Source organism: Mustela erminea, chromosome 3, assembly GCF_009829155.1.
Source record: "Mustela erminea isolate mMusErm1 chromosome 3, mMusErm1.Pri, whole genome shotgun sequence".
Lineage (NCBI taxonomy): Eukaryota > Metazoa > Chordata > Mammalia > Carnivora > Mustelidae > Mustela > Mustela erminea.
This window is the reverse complement of record NC_045616.1, coordinates 130,431,506-130,453,985: the sequence shown is the minus strand read 5'-3', so window position 1 is coordinate 130,453,985 and position 22,480 is coordinate 130,431,506. Positions and strand designations below refer to the sequence as shown.

General features: G+C 43.4%; 1 protein-coding gene across 2 annotated transcripts; it reads right to left on the bottom strand.

The window, feature by feature from the left end:
• Positions 1 to 1,063: 1,063 nt before the first annotated feature.
• HMGCS1 (3-hydroxy-3-methylglutaryl-CoA synthase 1) lies at positions 1,064 to 20,978 on the bottom strand. Of its 2 annotated transcripts, XM_032337478.1 has the most exons (11): positions 20,833 to 20,978; positions 15,358 to 15,418; positions 10,169 to 10,626; positions 9,732 to 9,857; positions 9,031 to 9,195; positions 7,091 to 7,256; positions 6,126 to 6,296; positions 5,346 to 5,452; positions 3,801 to 3,926; positions 3,409 to 3,572; positions 1,064 to 2,836 (listed from the first exon to the last, which is right to left on the bottom strand). In XM_032337478.1, the coding sequence occupies exons 3-11, from the start codon at positions 10,614 to 10,616 to the stop codon at positions 2,747 to 2,749; spliced, it is 1,563 nt and encodes a 520-aa protein (XP_032193369.1). In that variant the 5' UTR covers positions 10,617 to 10,626; positions 15,358 to 15,418; positions 20,833 to 20,978; the 3' UTR covers positions 1,064 to 2,746. The 2 variants fall into 2 exon arrangements, with proteins under 2 accessions (XP_032193369.1, XP_032193368.1); XM_032337477.1 differs by lacking the exon at positions 15,358 to 15,418 and having other exon boundaries at positions 20,833 to 20,947.
• Between the last annotated feature and the right edge of the window lie 1,502 nt (positions 20,979 to 22,480).

The window sequence follows — 22,480 nt, the reverse complement described above, 5'->3', positions numbered from 1 at the left end:
TTCCCGCCACTGCAAAAACTCTAAAACCCCTGGGAGCACCAGCAACATGGGGCTCTTAGGGGCACCCAGGTGGCTCGGCTGGGTGAGTGTCCAGTGCTTGATTTCGGCTCAGGTCAACATCTCATGCGGTCATAGGATCGAGCCCCAGTCAGGCTCTACGCTCAGTTGGGTTCTGCTTGAGAGTCTCCCTCTCCCCTGCTCATGCTCGCTCTCCCTTTCAAATAAATCAATCTTAAAACATGTGGCTCTTAGGTTGGAGGCTCTTGCTGATAATAGGCCATTCTATATGGACTCTTAAATTTGCTTTTAATCTTTAATTGGTAACTCTTAATCTTAGGTTGCTTTTAGGCAAACATAGTAATTCTCTTCATAAATATTTATGGCAAAGTTTTTTATTTTTTCTTTTTTTAAAGATTTTATTTATTTGACAGAGAGAGATCCCAAATAGGCAGAGAGGCAGGCAGAGAGAGAGGAGGAAGCAGAGAGCCCGATGTGGGACTTGATCCCAGGACCCCGAGATCATGACCTGAGCCGAAGGCAGAGACTTAACCCACTGAGCCACCCAGGTGCCCCTATGGCTAAGTTTATACATGTTTACTACCCGATTTGGGAGCTAATGTCTGTGTCTGAAGTGTAAGAATAATAAATTCTCAGTATAAATTCTTCTATACTAGATGAATAGCTCCTTGAAGGCAAAACCATATGTCTTAAAGCTCATTTAATCCAGAGTGCCTTGCTTATATCAGGTTTTCAAATGTTTGCGGAATGATGAGTGAATACGGGTGCCTGGGTGGCTCAGTCAGTTAAGCGGCTGCCTTCAGCTCAGGTCCTGATCCCAGGGTCCTGGGACAGAGCCCACTCTCAGCGTAGAGCATGCTTCTCCCTCTCCCACTTCCCCTGCTTGTACTCTCTCTGTCAAAGAAATAAAATCTTACCCCAAAAAAGATAAATGAGTGAATGAATGAACAGAAATGAAACAAACACCCATATTTACAAAATAGCCTATTAGCTGATTTCTTGCCTAAACTGTTAGTTTAGGAGGGAAAAAGAATACACAAATATCTGAAATATTTCTCTAAAACTTTATTCAAAGTTATTCACCTCACTGTTAATAAGGTGTACAGTTAACGCTCTGTGCCAATATTACTAGGCTTGCCCATTGCCGGCAATGGACTTTGAGAAAAACCCATTTCCTGACACCCAAAAGTTAAATTATTCTTTTCAAAACATACCAAACTCCCAATACTTGTGAAAGTATTACATGCACCATTTCCCCATTAATCTTTAAATGTGAACTTACATTATTAATCTACATCAGTGGATGTTAAAATGAAGTCATTTTAACAAATCATGACTGTACAAATCAAAATACCACTAGTTAATATTAGACAAGAGTATTTTACAAACACTACATTACGTATTACTTGCAATCTGAAACATTACAGTTCGTATTCGTGTAAGTTTATTTAGATAACTGAAACTTCACAGAATTTAACAGCAAATAAAGTTTAAAAAATTTAGTTCTGTACATTAGTTCCAACTATCTCTATTTTACAATCTATAAGGCTCATGTCATAGTTCAGCACCAAGAAGATCTATAAAACTGTCTAACCAGTCTGCTTATTCATCCCATGTGATAGTTTTTTGTTGTTGTTGTTGTTGTTTTTAAGGTGAAAGTCTCCAAAAATGCTTTATAAATCCTACTTCAGACCTCGAAATGGAATACTTTTTTTGGCTGGTCATACAAAACTTGGGTTGTACTTTTTAATGTTCACTGAAAAGATACTCAAGGAAAGAGAATACTTACACCATGAATTTCGGCTGTCAGTCTGTAAGTTGAATGCGTAACACTGAAGCATCAGAGGTAACCTAATGATGCCCTGCGCCCCATCCTTCCATTTTGTTTTAAAATTTTCAAAAGGCAGCCAGAAAAATGCCTTATTTATTTTTCAAAATAAGGTGCAAAGAAGGATTGCAACAACTTCCTCATACACGGCTCCACTGACATCTCCACCTTGGACCAGGGATTCCGAAGCAGACCAGAGCGACATCCGGAGCTTCCCAACGTGCCCCGTGGTTTGAGCAGACGTCTGCTCGATGCCAGCGTCTCTCTGTTCCCAGAGGTCACTGCGAGAGCTCGTCACCGCTGGCCTGGACTGGTAGCGGCATTTCAGTTTCCAGACCCAGTGTTACCGTCCCACCCCTTCTCCCTCTTCAGGGCTTCTAAGTGACAGAAAAAGAGCATGTGCGTCTTGCCATTTTTAAGCAGGGTTTGTGCATAACACATTCGAAGACTACATTCCCCAAACTAGAAAGTTCTTTTCAAAAACCGCAGGTACTTTCAGTAAGCTTGTTTGTTCAAAGTACAAAATTCTTATGTTTAAAAAAATTAAAATTGGAGACCAGTACCTCTGCTTTCCCTGCCTGAAGCACACGATTCACCATACCACACTGAAAAACTAAGCTTCATGCACACAAATGGCCAGAGAGGTATGTTTCCAGAGCCCTTAACCGTTCCTGGACACCGAGCTCTGGCTAGACCACAAGCGGAAGCATGGCAGCGGAGTGAGCAAAGAGACTCTCCCAAGAACGACAGTTCTCCAGGCTCCGTGTCAGTCACATAAAAAGTTACGCAACATGTAATCCTTTAAAATTGTCCCCAGGCATCCCACGTTCCCAGAACTGTTCCCATTCACCCCCCCCCCGCCCCGCCCCGCCCCGCAGTCTTCGAGCTCAGAGCAGCATCTCAGTGCTCCCCGTTACTAATGACAGCTGCTTCGGCCTCTGCTGCTGCTGCAGGGAGTCTCGGCACTTTCTTGGCAGGACTTGGAATATGCTAAAATCAAAGGGAAAAAAGGCGTTTTTCTTTTGTTTTAAAGAGTCATGGTGCTGAGTTCTAGTAAAAAAAACTGAGAAAGGACAATTGTGGAGAGGTTTATGTTAAATGTACATTCTCTAGAGCTTTCCATGGAAGGAACTAACTAGCTGTTCTTTATAGTGAAGTTACACAAACACACAACACGGGAGAGAAGGTGGCCACCGCGAGCCACCATACACAGTACACACGGCATTCCAACTGGCACTCTGGCTTTCCCCGCTCTGACTCTGGTGGCTGACTAGCCACCTAACTGGTGTAAGAGTGAGAAGTAAGACGATGCACTGATCCACTCTGTGCTGAGCCGATAAACCCCACGTTTTAAAAATGCTAGTAATTTAAGCACCAAGCACTGTATACAATTAGCAAATGGCACAGTGGGAAGCCAGTGCGGAGCCCTTGCTCTGAGGGACTCTGCTTTATCCACATTCCTTTACGTGGCTCAGTCGCAGGTCCCCTGAGCCCTGAGACCTGGGAATGGAAACTTCTCACCCTGTCAGAGGCCGAGAGCAAACACTACAAGCTTTACCCACCTCCGTGGCTGTGCTTGAGTGGACAAGTCCAACTCCCTCGCCCAGGGTGTCCTCACTGGGGGCCGGGCGCCGGGCGTAGGTCCTCCTATACTTCTCGTCCACTCTGACAAGGTACCAGGTTCCTTCGAAGAGGGAATCTACGGAACTCTGGGGAATATAGTTTACTACAGGAAAGGCAAAGGACATGAAACGTTAGTTATGATTTGCAAGTTTGCCGGTAAAACCAGAGATAGTAAGTTGCCCATTTCCCCACAATTCTCACTGACATCAGATTAGTACTGAGTCAAGCCTGGACACCCTTATCTTTAAGTAATGTGTTTCAGGTTATTAGCGCCCCCTGGTAGGCTTCTGGGTGGGTACCAAGATGTTCGAACACAATTTAATATTTTTACCCAAGTGATGAGTGTCCTCTCTGAGCTTCATATTTTCAGCAAAGACATCTGGTGCCACGCAAGTTCTTGAGTCAAGTCTTGATTTAAGATCACACAAACTTGCTGTTATTTTATCGAGAGCAGACCCTAAAACAGTAAATCCCAAAATTAAAAGACGACAGTAGGGGCACCTGGGTGGCCCAGTTAAGTGTCAAGTAACTTAGGTTCAGGTCATGATCTCAGGGTAGTGAGACTGAGTCCCGCATCAGGCTCTGCGCTGGGTGTGGATCCTGCTTCAGATTCTCCCTCCTCTCTCTGTCCCTCCCCACACCCCTTCAGACTCTGTCTAAAAGAAAAATAGACAGGGGCGCCTGGGGGGCTCAGTCGTTAAGCATCTGCCTTCAGCTCAGGTCAAGATCCCAGGGTCCTGGGATTGAGCCCTGCATCAGGCTCCGTATTCAGCAGGAATCCTGCTTCTCCCTCTCCCACTTGCCCTGCCTGTGTTCCCTCTCTCACTGTGTCTCTCTGTCAAATGGATAAATAAAATCTTATTATTTTTTTTAAAGCTTTTTAAAAAACTTATTTGACATAGAGAGAGAACACAAGGCAGGGGGAGTGGAAGAAGCAGGCTTCCTGCTGAGCCGGGAGCCTGATGTGGGGCTTGATTCCAGGACTCTAGGATCATAACCTGAGCTAAAAGCAGACGCTTAACAATTGAAGCACCCAGATGTCTCCGATAAATAAAATCTTGGGGGAAAAAAAAAAAGACAAAAGTAGCATGCCCTGAAAACATGAACAAGATGCTGCCAAAAGGAAAAACAACTCTTCATTTCTTATAGAACTACCGGATACTGTTTATAGTTAAGAGAAAAAAATGGTATCTGTTTGAAGCAGCTTCCTGTGATCTCTGACTAGACATTTGTTCAGTAGCAAATGAGGAAACATGGGATTTGAAACTATAAATAACTTGTCCATGGTCAATCCATGACACAGTATTTGAGTAATGCCAAGTCTTTCATCAGTTTTTCTCCATGTTTCTGCTCCTTCCTGCTCAGGAATATAAGCCAGGACCATAAATGTATAAAAATAAGGTATCTTGTATAAAACCAAACCAACAAGGAAAGCTTTGGTGTTACTCAGTCATGTGACGAGACTCAGCAGCTGCTGCATTAGACGGACACAGTCCCTTTCCCTGCCTGCATCACCTCCCTGGTTATAAATGCTTTATGAATGAGAGAAAATGAGAGAAAAAAAGTTAAAAATTAAAGTAACTTGATGAAGAAGTCAAACATAACGCCATACAAAGATTTTTTAAGCTCCCTATACATCTTTTTTCTGACTTGGAAAAAAAGGAAAGAAGAGATCCTGACGCAGACATTACCCTGCCATTTACTCAGTCACAGCAGATTCTCAGAGAGTAAGAATCTGGCTGTGGTGAAAGTGAAGAAGACACAAAAGGAACACTGTGCGGGACAGATTCCAGCGCCCCCGAGAAGCCCGCTGAATCAGCCTCAGCCCCTAGCACACAGGCTCCCGACAAGCCACGCGGGCAGCGTGGGCGTTTACCTGGTGTGGCATCTTGCGTAACTTTAAGGGAGTACAGGGTGGCGGCCAAACCAGAACCGTAAGAGAACACACCGATCCTCTTTCCCGCCAGCTGCTGAGGCGAGTACCTGTGTAGGGAGAAGAAAAGCTATTGAAAAGTCTCACCAAGGGGGGCCTGGGTCGCTCAGTCGGTAAAGTAGCTGCCTTCAGCCCAGATCAGGGTCCTGGGATGTAGCCCCATGTGGGGCTCCCCGCTCAGTGGGGAGCCTGCCCCTCCCCCAGTTGGAGCCCACTCTCTCTCTCTCAGATAAATAATTAAATTTTACAATAAATAAATAAAAGTAAAAACCAATAAAAAGTCTCACTGATCCAAAGCTAGAATGTGTGGGAAGACCAAAGCTGGGAGTAGAAATTCATCCCATAGCCTGAGGAAGCTGACCTAAAGCTTTGCAATATGCAGACTGAAAACAAGAGCTTCTGTCTCTTTGGGCATGACGGGGCTTATGAGAGTTATTACGACACAGAATAAGTGACTTTGTCAACTAGGGACTGACGCTCAAGTGCAGGTCAAGAATGAGATGACCGCAGAGAGCAGCCAGGAGGGCTGGTATGAACGTTCGAGCTCAGGAGTAACTGTAGCCTCGTCCCACTCATACTTTAAGCCAACGGACGGTAGGCTAGAGAACCTGGAAAGAAAATGTTACCCTGTGACCTGCCACCAACATGCGGGCCACCAGGCTTGGTGTTCCAAATCTAGCAGCCCCAAATGAGAGGAGTTAGGCAGCGGAACTAGGTACTTACTGCGCTAGGACAGAAGCAAGGGAGCCATACACGGACGAGGTGTACATATTTCCATTCTGATTTGACACGAGCAAAGATGCCTTTGTTTTCTGATTAAAGAGTTCAGAACTAGCTTTCATAAATGCTTTTTCCACATCTCTATCAAAGTAGGTATCTTCTAATTTAACATCCCTGAAAGATTTAGAAAAAAGACCATCTTACAATGTTCAAAGACCGTTTTTATTATATTACTTAATGTCACTAATATTCTAATCTGTGCATACGATCTGGTTTCCCTATTTATTAAAAGCCAAGCAGCAATAAGCTAATTGCCATGGAAGATGTAATAGTTGCACACATATGGTCCTTTCTGTCAAAGCTTTTTATCATCAGGTTAAGACAACTTAATTCTCATGGGTCAATAAACTCACGAAAGCTCTGTCATCATCCAACAGAACATACGCTACTACTACAAGTCCATCATCATGTCTATTTAGTTCCAAAAGTCAGGATGTTGCAGGAGCTGAGTCTTAGAAAGTTGAAAAGAATTTTACTAAATGTAGAAGGGACAGAATGAGTTTCACAGGCCTGGTGTGTTAGGGAGCCTTACACGCCGGGAAATGTGGAAGGAGCAGGAAAGAGGACTTGAGCTTGGTGGCTACAGGATGGGCACAGGGGCTCCAGAGGCAGGGAGAGATTTCAGAGGCTGTCATAGTAAACACAGGGACTCATGAGGCTCTGCTATCATGGTGACAACAGGAATAGATCTAACAGGAGGAAATCAGAAAATATGAGTAGAGATGACTAAAGAATTCATGGGGATCCTCTCTGGGACTCAGTTTCTTCACTGATGACATAAAGGGCTTAGACTAGATACTTTTAAGATCCTTTTAACTTTAAAATGTTCACAACTATAAAAAGAGTGGTTTAACAGATAAAATACTCACACACAGAAGAAAAAAACAATCCCAATAAACTTCTCTTACCCAAAGGCTTCCAGGCCACTATAGATACTATTTTTATCTCTGTTCTGGTCATTAAGGAAGTCATTCAGCAACATCCGAGCTAGAGATTTCTGAACCAGCTTACAGTAGGGTGAGTGGAAGATCATGAAACCAAAATCATTCAAGGTAAAATCTTTATCATTTCCCTCTGAAAAAGAAACCCAAAGAAATGATGAAATTCATTTAAAACACTAACTTTTGCAGTCTGATTTTAGAACGAGGCTAGGATGTTCTTCTAGCTTTAAATAGCAACCAAAAATGTACTGTATAATGAAATAACTCTAGGACTTAAAATGCGTTATCAAGAAGACATCCAGGGATAGAACAACATCCCCGCCCCACATCACTGCTTTCAAACTTCAGTCTTTTTTTTTTTTTTTTAAGATTTTATTTATTTATTTGACAGAAAGAGATCACAACTAGACAGAGAAGAAGGCAGAGAGAGAGGGAAGCAGGCTCCCTGCTGAGCAGAGAGCCTGACACGGGACTTGATCCCAGGACCCTGAGATCATGACCTGAGCCGAAGGCAGCAGCTTAACCCACTGAGCCACCCAGGCGCCCTCAAACTTCAGTCTTAAGAGTCTGTAATTAATTTAGTGGGTTGGGGACAGATATGGTTTTTTTTTTAACTTTAGGGTATTTTTAAAATGAAATAGAATAGGATAGAAAATAGCGAACATTGGGGCGCCTGGGTGGCTCAGTGGGTTAAGCCGCTGCCTTCGGCTCAGGTCATGATCTCAGAGTCCTGGGATCGAGTCCCACATCGGGCTCTCTGCTCAGCAGAGAGCCTGCTTCCCTCTCTCTCTCTCTCTGGCTGCCTCTCCGTCTACTTGTGATTTCTCTCTGTCAAATTAATAAATAAAATCTTTAAAAAAAAAAAAAAAAGAAAGAAAATAGTGAACTGCATAACTTGTGGCATTATAAGTAATTTCATGATTTTGGGGGGTGAGTTTAGCACACACAGACAAGGTAGAGTGTACTTCTCAGTGTGGGGCCTAATAACATAAGAAAAATCACTGCCCTGTTCAATACTGACAAACAGTATGACACTTTACACAACAGCAACAATGCTTCTCCAGGGCCACTATGAATCTTATTACATTATTCAATACTTTAACCCTCTCCTACAACCTCTATAAAGCAAAGTTGGTCTATGGAAAAAGCCTAACTGGGGCATCTGGGTGGCTCAGTGAGTTGAGCCTCTGCTTCAGTTCAGGTGATGGACTCAGGGACCTGGGATCAAGCCCTGCATCGGGAATCTCTGCTCAGCAGGGAGCCTGCTACCCACCCCCAACCCTTTGCCTGCCTCTCTGCTTACCTGTGATCTCTTTTTTTGTCAAATAAATAAATAAAATCTTTAACAAACAAACAAACAAACAAACAAAAAATCCTAATTTATATGATTCTGTGTGTTTTAATGGCACTAATTCAAATGCTGTCCTTTTGAGTATCTCAAGAAATTTTCCAGGATTAAAGACAGAGATTAATGGATACACTGGAAAAGTAAGTATGAATTCACAGGTCAATTGCAAAAGCCTGTGGGAGAAAGGGGGTCACTTCAGTAATTTATTTTCACTAGGGTCAACTCTGGATCACAGCTGCAAACTAAAGCCTTGTGAAAGTTTCTCTCTCAAAAGATGAAAAAACTTCAAGTTTCTTACTTTTACCCTAGTTTTGATTTTTTTTTTACCAGGGTAGGTTTAAATAAGCGTTTTTACATAGATAGACCTCATTTCCAAAGCTTCCCTGCATCCCTAAATTACACATGTCCCAAATCTGTGGGGAAATGCAGTCTGGTGGGTGAGGTAGAAATAGTTCGAGGACACTAATGAAGGATGCCCACAAAGCAGCATCTCACTGGAGAGAGCCCACCACACTGCCCTCAACAGATACCCAAACCAAGGCTCATGGATGAAACCCACCCTTCTGCCACTGGGCACGGATCTTTTTGCGGTAGACAGAATAGCAGCGGTCTAGTGCACTGAGGTAGCACTGTATGGAGAGTTTCCCATCCACTATAGGATATTCCGAAAGCATATCAGGTTTGTAAAAATCATAGGCGTGCTGCATATGTGTCCCACGAAGTCCTATTAGAACAAAAAAGGAAGATGATATGTATTTTTTCTGCTCCTTGATGACTGTCTGGTAGTCAGCAGAATGCATTATCTAGGGACCTTCCTAAACTATCTAGTCAACTCTTGCCACCTGCAGCATGGAAATCACAAGGTGAAACTGACATGTAATTGAAATGAAACATAACAGTGTCCACAGACAGGCCTAAGATTCCTTTGATATACAACATCTTATATAAGTCTCCTATCTGCAACTGAGAGATCACAAGGGCTCTACTGAACTGAAAACAAAGTAAACTTGTGACTAATGAATGACTGTGGGCAAGTTACTCTTTATTACTCAAACCCATTTTACTGCTCTGTAAAATGAGAATGACATTACGTACCTCATAAAATTGCTATAAAGACCAATTATGCTAACACATATAAAGCACTGAGCAGGCAGTACCTGCATTTAATGAACACTTAGTAAGTACTAGCTTCTATTTATATTTTCAACCTCCTCAACATACATTGCTAATAAAAAAAGAAATGCTCTCCCACTCACTCACCTCGGTCAAAAATTAAAGGAGCATTTGGCCCAATTAGCAGAGCAACAGCTCCCACTCCACCTGTAGGTCTAGCATTTCCTGTGGCATACACAGCAATATCTCCCGCAACTACCAGGGCATACCGTCCTGAAAAAGATTTTTGTTAATAACACAAGAAGGTGATCACCACTGTAAGTATCATATGTATACACTGAAATCTTCTATTTTCCTAGAATATGTTTTCCCTTCTTTGGCAAAGCGAAAAAAATTGTAAATTTTTATAATTTTGTCCTATGTGATAAAGATAACCAGGTTATAAATCAGTAAGTTGAAAGAGCTATATTTCTGACCATATTCAAACAAGCATAACTGGTAGGTCTGCGTGAGGCATTCACCAAAAGGTCATTTGGGCCTACATATCCTCAAGGAGCGTCTCTTTGGAGTAACATGTAACATACCATCCCAAGAGCTGGATTCAATCCAATTAACAGCATTGAAGACGGCAGCTGTGCCTCCGTAGCATGCATTCGTTGTATCTATTCCTTCAATATCTGTGTTCCCAGACTCCTCAAAGAGCTGCATCAAATTAGTCTTCACGGACTTTGATTTGTCGATGATTGTCTCTGTTCCAACTTCTAAACGCCCAATGCAATCGTACGAAAGGCTATGTCTCTCCATAAGATTCTGAACCACAGTCAGGCAAAGAGAGTTGATATCTTCTCTGTCTGTGCAGAAGCCCATCTTGGCCTGGCCCAAGCCAATAGTATACTTTCCAGCATCTACACCATCGTATTTTTCCAACTCTGCTTGATCAACATATTGAGAAGGAAAATAGATCTCAAGGGCAACAATTCCCACATCTTTTGGCCAGCAGGCTTCTGCATTCAAAGGAAGTGACCCAGGCATGGTGAAAGAGCTTTAGAAAGAAATAAGAAGAAACACTGTTTTAGGTTACAAATTCCAGATTGTCAAACTTAAGAAATCAACACTAGAAGTTCAACTACCACCTGAAATGTTAATTTAGTTTCTAAAGTTTAGCATATTTTATTTAGGGCAATTTTATTTTAACATTTTTCTTAATCGAAGTGTAGTTGACACACAACGTTACATTAGTCTCTGGTGTACGGCCTATTTTATTTGCATTATGCTATGCTCATGGTAGCTACCATCTGTCATCATATGCTATTGCAATACCACTGACTGTATTAGAGGCAATTTTAATATGTGAAAGTAGCGATTACAGTATGAATGGAATACTGCCACTTAAAATTATTGTCTTTTAAAAAGATTTGCACTTTACTTAAAACTAGACCTCTTCAGGGGTGCCTGGCTGGCTCAGCCAGTGGAACATGTGACCCTTTACCTCAGGGTTTTGAGTTCAAGTCCCACACTCGGGGGAGAGAGTACTTTAAAATCTTTAAAACAAACAAACAAACAAACAAACAAACAAAAAACCCACCTAGGTCTCTTTAGATTTAAGACAGGATTATTAAAGGTAAAGAAAACTCAAATAAGATTCTTCTATTGTAAAACACTGTAAGATAAAATACAAGGACAATTTAGTAATATGGTCCACAAATCAGACTTCAGGTACCTGATCTATTTCTGGCCATCCAAGGAAGTTTAAATCAGTCAGTCAGTCAGTCATCATAAATATATGTCACACTCTAATGATCTACACAATCTCAGCAAGTAGAAAATCCACACTATAGAAGTCTACCAAGTAAATCTCCACAAGTCCCCTGTTATTATAAAGAAGACCCCGTCCCCCACCCACAACCCAAATGATGGAAATTTTAAGCAAAAATAAGTTCCAGGACTCATAACAGGGTCATATGCCAATATTCTATACTTTCTACAGCTAGTCTATAGAAAATAAATGACCATAGAACCACAAGGTATCACTTAGCTTCTAAATCAGAGAAAAAGCCAAACTCTGATTCAAATTTGAAAACTGGTAATCCACATATTAATTGTGTGGCATCTAGAAAATATCTCTTAAAGCCACCTGTTTCTTTTTTAAAAGGGCACTAAAAAAAGGACTGCTGCCACGCTGTCAATACTTTTACTAACAGTAAAATAAATGTGCTACCCACTCAAGAACACTGCTATGTGCATATGGGCAAGTCACATAACCTATCAGAGCCGTCTCAATTTCTTTAGAGATAGTATTCATCAGAAAAAGAGAAGTCATTCTAGATACTTCCAACAGTGGAGAATTTAATATAGGGAAATGCTTAGAAGCTTGGTGGGACCAGAGGAGTCAAGGGGGAATGTGGTTATTTGGATCCCACAAGCTCACACTCCTACTGAAGCTGCCGGATCTACCAGTACCAGCACCTCTGCTGCTGAGCTCGAGGTCGGACCTGCCCCTCCAACCCCGTCCCTCACTCCCCCCACCCCCCACCCCAGCCCTTCCTGCTGCCTCCACTGACAAAACAAGCCAGCCTCGTCTTCCCATCTTCTCTCTCCCTTGAGTACTTCCATGGGCAGTCTACTCAGAACCCAGCCGAAATATACAGTTGTCAGGGTGTGAAGAACGACACAGCCTATTCATTTTAGAGAAAGAATTTTTTCCCCATTTAAACTTCAACAACTCAATTTCCTTTTTAGGCATCACATTAATTGGAAAAGGCTCCTTACGTAGCAGAATTTCAGGTCTTCATTTGCCTAATGAATTGGCTCATAAGAGTTACCTGGGTCCTACTGGTTCACCAATGTTCTTTAGCATTTACCAACTACTACTTTGACTCCTAAAAATGAAAAGTCCAATCCTATGTTTATGTCATTTGTCCTCTGCCACTCTGCAAACTCTGGTATAGTATTAGGTATAATGAAATTATAGACTACTGCCTTGGTGAGTTAATTACTGAAATCTTAAGAACATCTAAAGCAGAGAGGTATCCTTAGATCATGTCATCTACGCTTAGCCCACAGGTCATCAGGTGTAAGTGTCCTGGAATGCCTGAGTGGCTCAGTTAGGCATCTGCCTTCCAGCTCAGGTCAAGAGCCCAGGGTCCTGGGATGGAGTCCCACATCAGGCTCCTTGCTCAGCAGGGAGCCTGCTTCTCCCCCTGCCTCCCTCTGCTTGTGCTCTCTCCCTCTCTCTGACAAATATTTTTTTTAAAAGTTGTAAGTATATTGGGGTGCCTGGGTGTCTCACTGGGTTAAAGCCTCTGCCTTCAGCTCAGGTCATGATCCCAGGGTCCTAGGATCAAGACCCGCATCGGGCTCTCTGCTTGGCGGGGAGCCTGCTTCCCCTCTCTCTCTGCCTGCCTCTCTGCCTACTTGTGATCTCTGTCTGTCAAATAAATAAATAAAATCTTAAAAAAAAAAAAGTTGTAAGTATATTAAAACCTAAAAAATAAGCACCTAGAAATATAATCATAAAATCTAAGTTAAAGGTCCCAAGGGATACCACTGAATCTTCCTTCTAAACATAAGAATCTTATTTATATGTTTTTTCATTTATTCAAACAATGACAACATGTTACATGCCAAACATTTGGGATAAGTTTTTTTTCCCTCTTTATTTTTATTCTTTTCAATTTTTTCAGTGTTCCAAGATTCATTGTGGGATAAATTTCATAGAAGATAAGCTTTCCCCTTTCAAATATTCTCCATCTCCATGTGTTATTAGGTGATACAAACACCTAATAATAACCAAGGAAAACAACAGAGACATCACATTATGCTATGAGAACTACCTAACCCAGCCTGGAGGCAAGGGAAGGAGTAGGAAGAGAGGCTTCTCGGTTACTGGAGCTGCCCTGAATCTTCAGAATGAGTAAGGAGTAGTCAGTAAAGCTCTGCAGAAGCAAACAGTGGTAGATTTTCAACAGGGTGGACAACATCGAAAAAGGCAGGGTACAAAGATGTAGGAAAAGCTGGGCTAACTTCCTGAAGTCCTGAAGTGAAACGTGAGGCCTAGTGAGTAGAGCAGGCAAGCAGTAGGTCAGGAGAACTAGACCAGAGATGGGTCATCAAAGCTCTGGTACGCTCCTAAATGTTACCAGGCAGATTCTGAGTTTACAGTAAAACAAGATTAAGTCCTCTGCACAATCCACAAAAAAGAGCTCGACAGGGGGCACCTGGGTGGCTCAGTGGGTTGAGCCTCTGCCTCCGGCTCAGGTCATGATCTCAGGGTCCTGGGACTGAGCCCCGAATTGGGCTCTCTGCTCAGCAGGGAGCCTGCTTTCCCCTCTCTCTGCCTTCCTTTCTGTCTACTTGTGATCTCTCTCAGTCAAATAAATAAATAAAATAAAATAGAAAAAGAAAAAAAAAGGAAAAGAGCTCTACAACTCATGTTAAAAACCAAAGACCAGTCTTTATCCTTATAAGAAGAACCCCTCCCATATGCTACCCTCTAAGTCCCCAAACTAGAGGCAGTAGTATTACCCACTTTCCCAGCCTTTCCCACAAGGTTACCACTTGGGATTCTTCCCACTCTTCAAACTGCTCTAAATACACTGAGGACAGTGTGGTCTTCCGTCCCTCACCCAGAGGCCTGAAATGCTTCTGGAAATAAAATGTACATACAATCTTCTGGACAGTTTATTAAAGGCTACAATGCAAGGCTTTGATTCCAGAATTAATCCATATTTACCATAATCTGACTAGCTCTGATCAGTTCTTATATTATTGTACCTAAGAAACAAGGCATAACTTTTATGCTTAAACTTCTGACAGGTTAAATAAGTGCCCTATTTCATTTGGGGGAAGAAAACGTAGTTTAACCCACACTCAACAGGTTGGAAGTGAATCATGACTCTGAGCTTGGTGTGGAAAAAATTTTTACATTTTCTAATTCAGTCAATATTGCTCATTCTCTGAGGAGTTTTGCAGCCAAGATGTCCTCATTATATTCCTAATAAAAAGCTGTGCAATTTGAAATAGTTGGCTTTTGGTTGAAATTAAGGTGGAGTAAGATTAAGTTGGAAAAGAATGGAAAATTAATACACGGAAGTAATTGTTTCCATGGCATTTTGAACAACAAAAAGTTTTATATAGTTTCTGATCTGTAATTTTTACTTTTAACTACCCTATTAAGTGTATGCTCTTACCCTGTCCTCTCAAATGCTCTCTGAAGTAGGCCAGATACACTTAGAAAAAGAAAAAGGCCAGCTGAAGATCTGAGATGTTCACACTACAGTGTGAATGCCATACACAATGGGGCATTCTAGTCATTCACTAAATAGCAAAAAAAAAAAAAAAATTCTAAATCAAATACAGTTTAAAAACCTGACAGTTTAAAAAGTTACCTGCATATATTTTCAACTTTTTGCTGATAAAAAGGTACTTCACTATTTTTAAGAGGCTTGTATCCACAATTAAAAAAAAAAAACTAGGCAGGATAATGGGGACTCTATATTTATAATAAAATGTGTAAATTTTCTTTTTAAATTTTATCTTTAAAAATGTCAAAAAATTAGTTTCTAGATTTCAAACATCAGTCTAATAATCACAAAACTGGCCAGTCTCCCAAAGCACTATGGCATTAACTAATATTTAAAGATACAAAACTTTGTTAATAGGTTTTAAGAATGTGTGGGGCACACAAGTGGCCATTTGCCCTGGGATAAAAATTAAATTTCCCCCTTCCATGAGAGAGGAAGGCGTTCCTTAGCAGCATGACAGGATGCCGTACCTGTGTGAGGGATAAAGAACTGCAGTCTCCAGGTCTGTCACTGTGTTTCCTCCTTCAGGCACTAGGAATTTCAAATAAGAACTTCTTTTAAAGTCATCAATCACCATAGAAATTCAAATAATGACTCCAATTCAAAGTAAGTTAAAGTAAACAATTCCTTGCCCAATTACACTGCATAGAAGAGAATTTGACTCTGCCTAGAAAAATGATACTTAAAGCTTATAAAACTCCCTACCCCCACCCCCACCCCGCTTATTTCATGAGTTACAGTGGTAGGTTCAGTACTGGTAACGAACTGCCAGACAAAGCTCCTGTCACTGATTCTGGCTTGAAACCAAATGCATGGCCAGGAGAGCTGTTAGTTGTCTTTACTAAATTTGAATTATAATGAATTGAACGAAAGGAATATAAGTAAGTTGGACTGGACGAGCAAGTTCCGGAGTAATGAGACTCCCACATTCCAGAGTTTGCTCTGGGGGCGCCTGAGGGGTCCAGTTGGTGAAGCGTCTGCCTTTGGCTTGGGCATTGATCCTGGGGTCCTCGGACCCTGCTGCTTCTCCCTCTGCTCCCTCCCCACTACTCGTGCTCTCTCAAATAAATAAAATCTTAAAACAAAACAAAACAAAACAAAGAGCTTGCTCTACCCTTAGGAGCTTGTGGCTTTAGCAATGTGTGCCCCTCTGAGCTTCAGTTTTCTCATCTATCACACGCAGCTAATACCTACCCTCCCAGATGGTTGAGAAGATAAAATACGTGAGTAACACTTCGTAATATAAAGCACCAATACACCATTACCCTGGTTCTTAGTATTTTTTAAACAAAATATTAATCTCTGTAACAAGATCTAATTACCTTCGTTTACTTAATCTTCTGTTCCTACTTTTCAAGGCGTCGACCTCCACCCTCCCCAACCTTTTCCAAGTGATTTTTCCCTACAGTGACTGTATTAAAAAGATATGCACATGATATCAAGATAAAAGAGCATTAAGCTTTAGTATCATTTAAATTATGTGGAAATAAAAAGGGAAGGGGACACTGGAGCATTTTTTTTGTGTCCATCTGGTCTGGAGGATTGTTCCTTGAGACAGCAGTTTCTATGTTTAATGAAAACATGATTACCTTTGCTCTCGACTTAATTATTGGCAAATTTAGCATCTGCCTTTGCCGGATTAACCGGAGACTACATGATTCCCCCTCCATGCTGAGACTAAATAACTTAAATAACTTAGTAATATCTCTTCTTGAAACCATGTACGTATATGCATTTGATGCTACTTTCATCAATAAAATTTCTCCTGAACTGCCAATATTCCCTCTTTCAATTTTGATTATTGCAACTGGAGAGAGTTCTAGGCGGGGAGAGCTGGGCAGAGAGAAGAGGAGGGTAAAGACAGGATGGGCAAGAGAGGAGAAGCAAGAGGAGGAGAAAGGGAGAGGAGGGCATCAGAGCAAAGAAAGAAACAGAAGAAAAACCAAGGTTCACAGAGGACAGCTGTGTTAGCAAAGCTCTCCAGAAAAAGACAGGCCTGGAGACCAGGAATGGAAACGGAGGCGGTAAGCGCCACTCTCGGGAACAGTCCATTAGAAAGGGACCGGGCTTTCCCTCCTGGTCTGCAGCTGCTAGGAGGGCTCTCTATCCTGACTGAAACTGCTCTGCCAAAGTCTCCAGCCGGTCATCAGCTTATTTCTAACAGAAGGTCTTTTCAGAGAGTCAGATGGAGGCCGGCCACCGGGTCAGGAAGCAGTTAGGGAACCGCAGCGGCTGGGCAGGTTAGCACAAAGCACGTCTGAGCGCCGGGAGCCGCAGCACAGGGGCCCTGAGCTTGGCAAAGATAAAAACTGAAGACTGCGCAGCCTGCTAAGGCCACCAGATTCATGCAATGATGCTTCCTCCTGGGGTTTGCTCAGAGTTCTGAATTCCTTCTTCTGGATCCTTCCTCAGCCTTGATTCAAACAAGTCATCAGAGAAATGCGCCCAGCAGCCATGTAGGTACATGGACCACCAGAAGCAGCTGCCTGCCCATCTTTTTCACTACACCAGGAGAGAAATCGGGACATCCTTTTTCATAAGAAAGGGCTGGCAACCTTTTCTCCCTAGGCACAAGCAAGCAAAACTGCTAGTAAGGCTTTGCCCATGCCTGTACCGTCCTTGGCTCTAGTTCTCTCTGGAAAAAACGCACATGCCTGCCTCTCCCCAGAGCTCCTGGTCTGCTTACGAATTCTACTCCTATTTCGAGGCCCTGTTCTAAGCTACCTCTTCCAAGGTTTCCTCAAGTTTCCAATGAGGGCCCCGCACTTCTACAGCAGGTCTATGTCATCCACACGAAGTCCTCATAGTCTACTGTCAACGGGAAACTAGTCAGGACGCCTGGATGGCTCAATTGGTTCAGTGTCTGCCTTAAACTCAGGTCATAATCCTAGGGTTCTGGGATTGAGTCCCACAGGGAGCCTGCTTCTCCCTCTCCCTCTGCCTGCCACTCCCCCTACTTGTGCTCTCTCTCTCTCTCTCTCTGACAAATAAATAAATAAATAAAATCTTAACATAAATAAATAAGTAAAAACAGTGCGATTTAGAAAAATGGAAAGCTAGTTAGGGGCAGTATTCCTAGCCACACTTGATTCCTAGACTCTTGCTGGGAGAAGGGCTGTATTTTGATTCTTCTGAAATCCCTTGAGATCTTGAAGAAATGGTCATTCAACTGCCATTTTCTGAGGGGCTGAATTTGGAGTTATCACAAAAGACAAACCTTTTAGATTTGAGTACCTGTCAGCAGCCCTCATTAGTAAGTTCTTTTTGCTATCACTTTTTTAAATGAGCGCTGCACCAAAGAGTGCCCAGAAAGTGTTTAAGAAAATTGGCTTTCTACTGAAAAATGTAAGGGATCCAAACGGAATAAGACAACATTTGGTTGTTTTTATCATCATTCCCATATGCACACATCCCTAATCACAAAACTGGCAAAGATGAAGACTGAAAAATTAGCTCTTCTTCTACTGCTCTAACCACACTCAATTGACAGCAAGTGAGCATTGCCACATATCGAAAGCCTCAGAATGAATAGATTATTAAGAGTTGAGTCCTACTATCCTCTCATTAGATTGGGTAACATGTTTTCAACCTTTTGAATCTGTACCACCATCCTGAGAGACATAAACATATCACACAGGGTGCCTGGGTGGCTCAGTTGGTTAAGCGTCCAACTGGTTTCAGCTCAGGCCATGATCTCAGGGTTGTGAGATCAAGCCCTGCAAGAGGGCTCAGTGGTTGGTGGGGAGTCCGCTTGAGATTCTCTCTCCCTCTCCTTCTGCCCCTCCTCCCACTCTCTCTCTGAAATAAATCTTAAAAAATAAATCTTTAAAAAAAAAAACCACACTCTTCTATGATATTTGGTTTGTTAGTACCCAACATAAAATTTAAGACTGTTCTTTTCCATATGAAACTACAGATTCTGATGCATAGCCCATCAAATTCCTCAAACTAGAGCCTCAACTGTATCTTCCCTCATTCAGTTCCAGTGCTTTACAGTTTTAAATAATTCTGGGTCACTGAGGAAATACACGTTACATCAATATCAGGGTTTTGCACTTCCTTCCAGAAAAGCTATCTAAAATCTCAATCAAAAAATCTTCAAGTCTGAGATGCCTGGATGGCTCAGTAGGTTGTGCATCTGCCTTTGGCTCGGGTCATGATCCCACAGTCCCGGGATCAAGCCCCACATCAGGCTCCCTGCTCAGCAGAGAGCCTGCTTCTTCCTCTGCCCATCACCCTGCTCATACTTTCTCCCTCTCTCTGAAATTAATGAAATCTTAAAAAAATCTTAAGGTCCATCTCACAGTTAAGAAAAACAAGATGTAAAAGCACTCTGGAGGAATATGTAAGAAGAAAACAAAATCAAAGGCTCCGAAATAGCCAGCAGATGACGTGGCCTTCTATGGTCCCAAACAAAATATCCCGTAATTTCTCCCCACTGGAAACACCTTCCTAAGAACTGGGGTTACTGATTAAACTAGAACTGAATAAAGGGCAAACCTACAAATTTAGGAGAAAGAGACCTACAAAGGTTAAACACCAAGAAAATAAAGTCTTTCTTCTTTCGCATAAAATACGCTATCCCTGGCCTCCTTACCCTTACAAAAAATAACTGAAATTTTAAAAAGAAAGTTTTGCTCCAAGAAAGAACACAAACCGCTTAGAGATCTCAAGATACAAAGAACTATTTGAACAGATCCATGTGAAGGACTTTCAATTTGCCCTCTAACAGAATCTGTACAATGGATGTCCAAACGCCATCTCCAAAGGAAAAAAACCTGTTAACTATACAAACACTTCCATTTGTCTTACTTTTGTCATTTATCCTGCCATTGTTGTTCTAATTCATCAATGTGATAGAGCAAATGTTACTCAGCAGAAGCCAGAGTACATCATCCCACCGCAGCAGGCTGACAAGAACATCAGCAGCTGGAAGGAGCTGTGGCAGAGGTGGGCAGTGAAAGAAGCCTGTGATGGCCTAACGCCAAGGCCACGGGGCAAACAACAAGCAGAGACAACCTATTGTCCAAATCCCTCCTCCAGCGTAGGTCAGAGTAATTGTTTTCTCTACCCCTGGTTAAAGAAGAACACACGTTTTTCAAAGACACCCTATACTTGGCTTAACCCAAAACCCACTGTGTGTGAAGGCCCTGTGGGGGCCTGTCCACTACGTCATATCAGGTCAGGCTGACCCTGAAGCTCTTAGCAGGAAGGAGGGGTAAGGGACTTCAGAACACCAAGAAAACCCGTTTTTTCTTTAATATGGGCATAAAAAATATAGAGGCGGGAAGGTGGGAGGCAGGAATCTGTGAGAGGCGAAGCAAGCAGACTGAAGCAGTCAACAGCCCAAGTATTCGGCCAGCTTAAATCACGGGTCTGATGCTTTCTTGCCCCTGAGCTGGGGAAGAAAAGTTATGCTCGCCCACTTCCCTTTCCCCCACCGCGGCCACTCTCTAGATGTGGCAGTAAGAGGACACACCCCCTGCCAACCTACAAGCCTCCACCTAATTAGATGCGATCTTCGCCATCCTTCGGCGCCCACCCTTAACCCAAAGCACTGGGAACGCCTTGGCAGCCTAGCTCCTTCCTCGTCCCCTCCTGATGCGCCTCCCCAGCCCCGGTCGCCTCAAGGGGATCACAGCCACATCCCCGGCACCTCCTGCGCCTGGCTGTGTCTTTAGAACCCTGGCCCTCAACGCCCTTTCGCCTTCTCCCCTCCCCAGCCCCTCGTCAAACCCGCCGTAGTCGGCCCCAGGCCCCTGGCGGGGGAGGCCAGGCACGGCCCTGCTCGCGGGGCCCCCATCCTCCCCGGCCGGGTCCCTGCCTCCCCCCAACCCGGACCGAGCTGGAGCTCCTTTGGGCCTAGTCAAGGACACCGCCTCCGCCTGGTATCCACCCCGCCCGGCACCGCAGCAGCCCAGCTCTCCCCCTGCCCGGGCACTCACCCAAATGTGACCGGGCGGTGGCCGTAGAAAGAAAGAGATGGGGCCACCGAGGGGCAAGACGCGGTGCCTCCCCGCCGTCACCAGCTTTATAGCTGCCGACCCACCCGACTCCGGCACAGCCGGGAGTCGGTGGGAGGCCGGACAGTGGTTCCAGCAGCCAATCGCGGCCCGCAGAGTTACCCGGCAGCGCCCGCCCCCTAGTCCGGCTTCCACCAATCCGAAGAAAACTGGAGGCGGGCTCTTGCTAGGGTTTACCCTCGTGGCTGGAAGGGCGGGGGAAGGGGCGGGGACAAAGTTGGAGGGCCGAGGAAGTGGGGTGAGAGAGTGACGTGCGGTGGCCCGAGAGCCGGCCTGCCAATTACCGAGCGGCGAGAGACGGCGAGAGCCAACGGGAACGGAGTGAGAGTTTCTCCCACCAATTGGAGTTTAGTGAGAGGACACGGGAGCCAATGAGGTCTCCGCGTCCCACCACTGGGGAGAGATGGTCAAGTGTGGGAGGCAAGTTGGTCCCCACTCGCGAGTCTGTCAGGTTGCTTAGTAACAGGACTTCACCTGTGAGATTTCTACATTACTTTATTTGAATTCAATCTCAATGGTTTCTATTTTCCAGAGCGGCCGAAGGCGCCAGCATCACAGTGCCGGATGTCACTCAGTTTGTAAATTGTGTAAATATTCTAAACACCCGATTTGTAAATGCCTAATACCCCCATTCAAAACTACCTTGATTTTTAAAGAGACTGCTATTGGGACAATTTTTCCTAAGTAAACTGGAAACAAGATAGTTTGGGGTTAGAGACACCAGTGAGGACCGTAAGGGCCCTGCCAGAGCAGGGAAATTGATACAGGTTCTAGGAGTTTTACTAGCTCATGCACTCTGAGGGAAGGGGCTCCATCTGGCCCCACTGTATCTTCTGAGCTAGGCATGTGGTAGGTGACAAATAAAAGATTGTTGAAAGAAGGAGGGGGCCCCATGATCGTCGATACAGCAAACCCATAGAATATAAACTGCCCGGCTCCCCCAGAAATTAGGAGGAAGCTGGAGAACATCACTGGAGCACTGTTTGTGAGAATCCAAAGGAGGGCAATTATGGCTTTAAATTAGACTCTACCTCCTCTCCTCCTCAGACTGAGAAACCATAAAACTTAGCTTTGATGGGGACCACGAGAGATTCAGAGTTGTTTGTATCTCTCTCCCTCTGTTTCATTGAGACCCAGGAATGCTGTTGATAAGAGCCCACTGATGACTCTGTGCATCACACAACTACCATTATAGGAAATTTATTATCCACTATAGATACTAACCTAGTAAGAGACATTCTCGGCAATGAAGTGGCAAAATACATTGGCAATGGAACCACTGTGGAGTGGTGGTGTAAGTTAGCCATGGGAACAAACCCCTCCGTGGTTATCACTCTGCAGTACTACTGCCCATTTCATGCTCTCATAAAGTAACTGGGTGATAAAGAGAGAGAAAAATTGCCTGGTTGTGATCGTCAGCAATTGTGTGGGGGAAATTAAACACTCTTGACTTATTAGAATATACTGAAAAGCAGTAAGGACAAACACAAGAAAGAAGATACAGCTTTGTCCTTAGAAAGGGATAGCCAATAGTTCCAGCTGCAGAAGTGCACAGTGGGAAATGACTAAC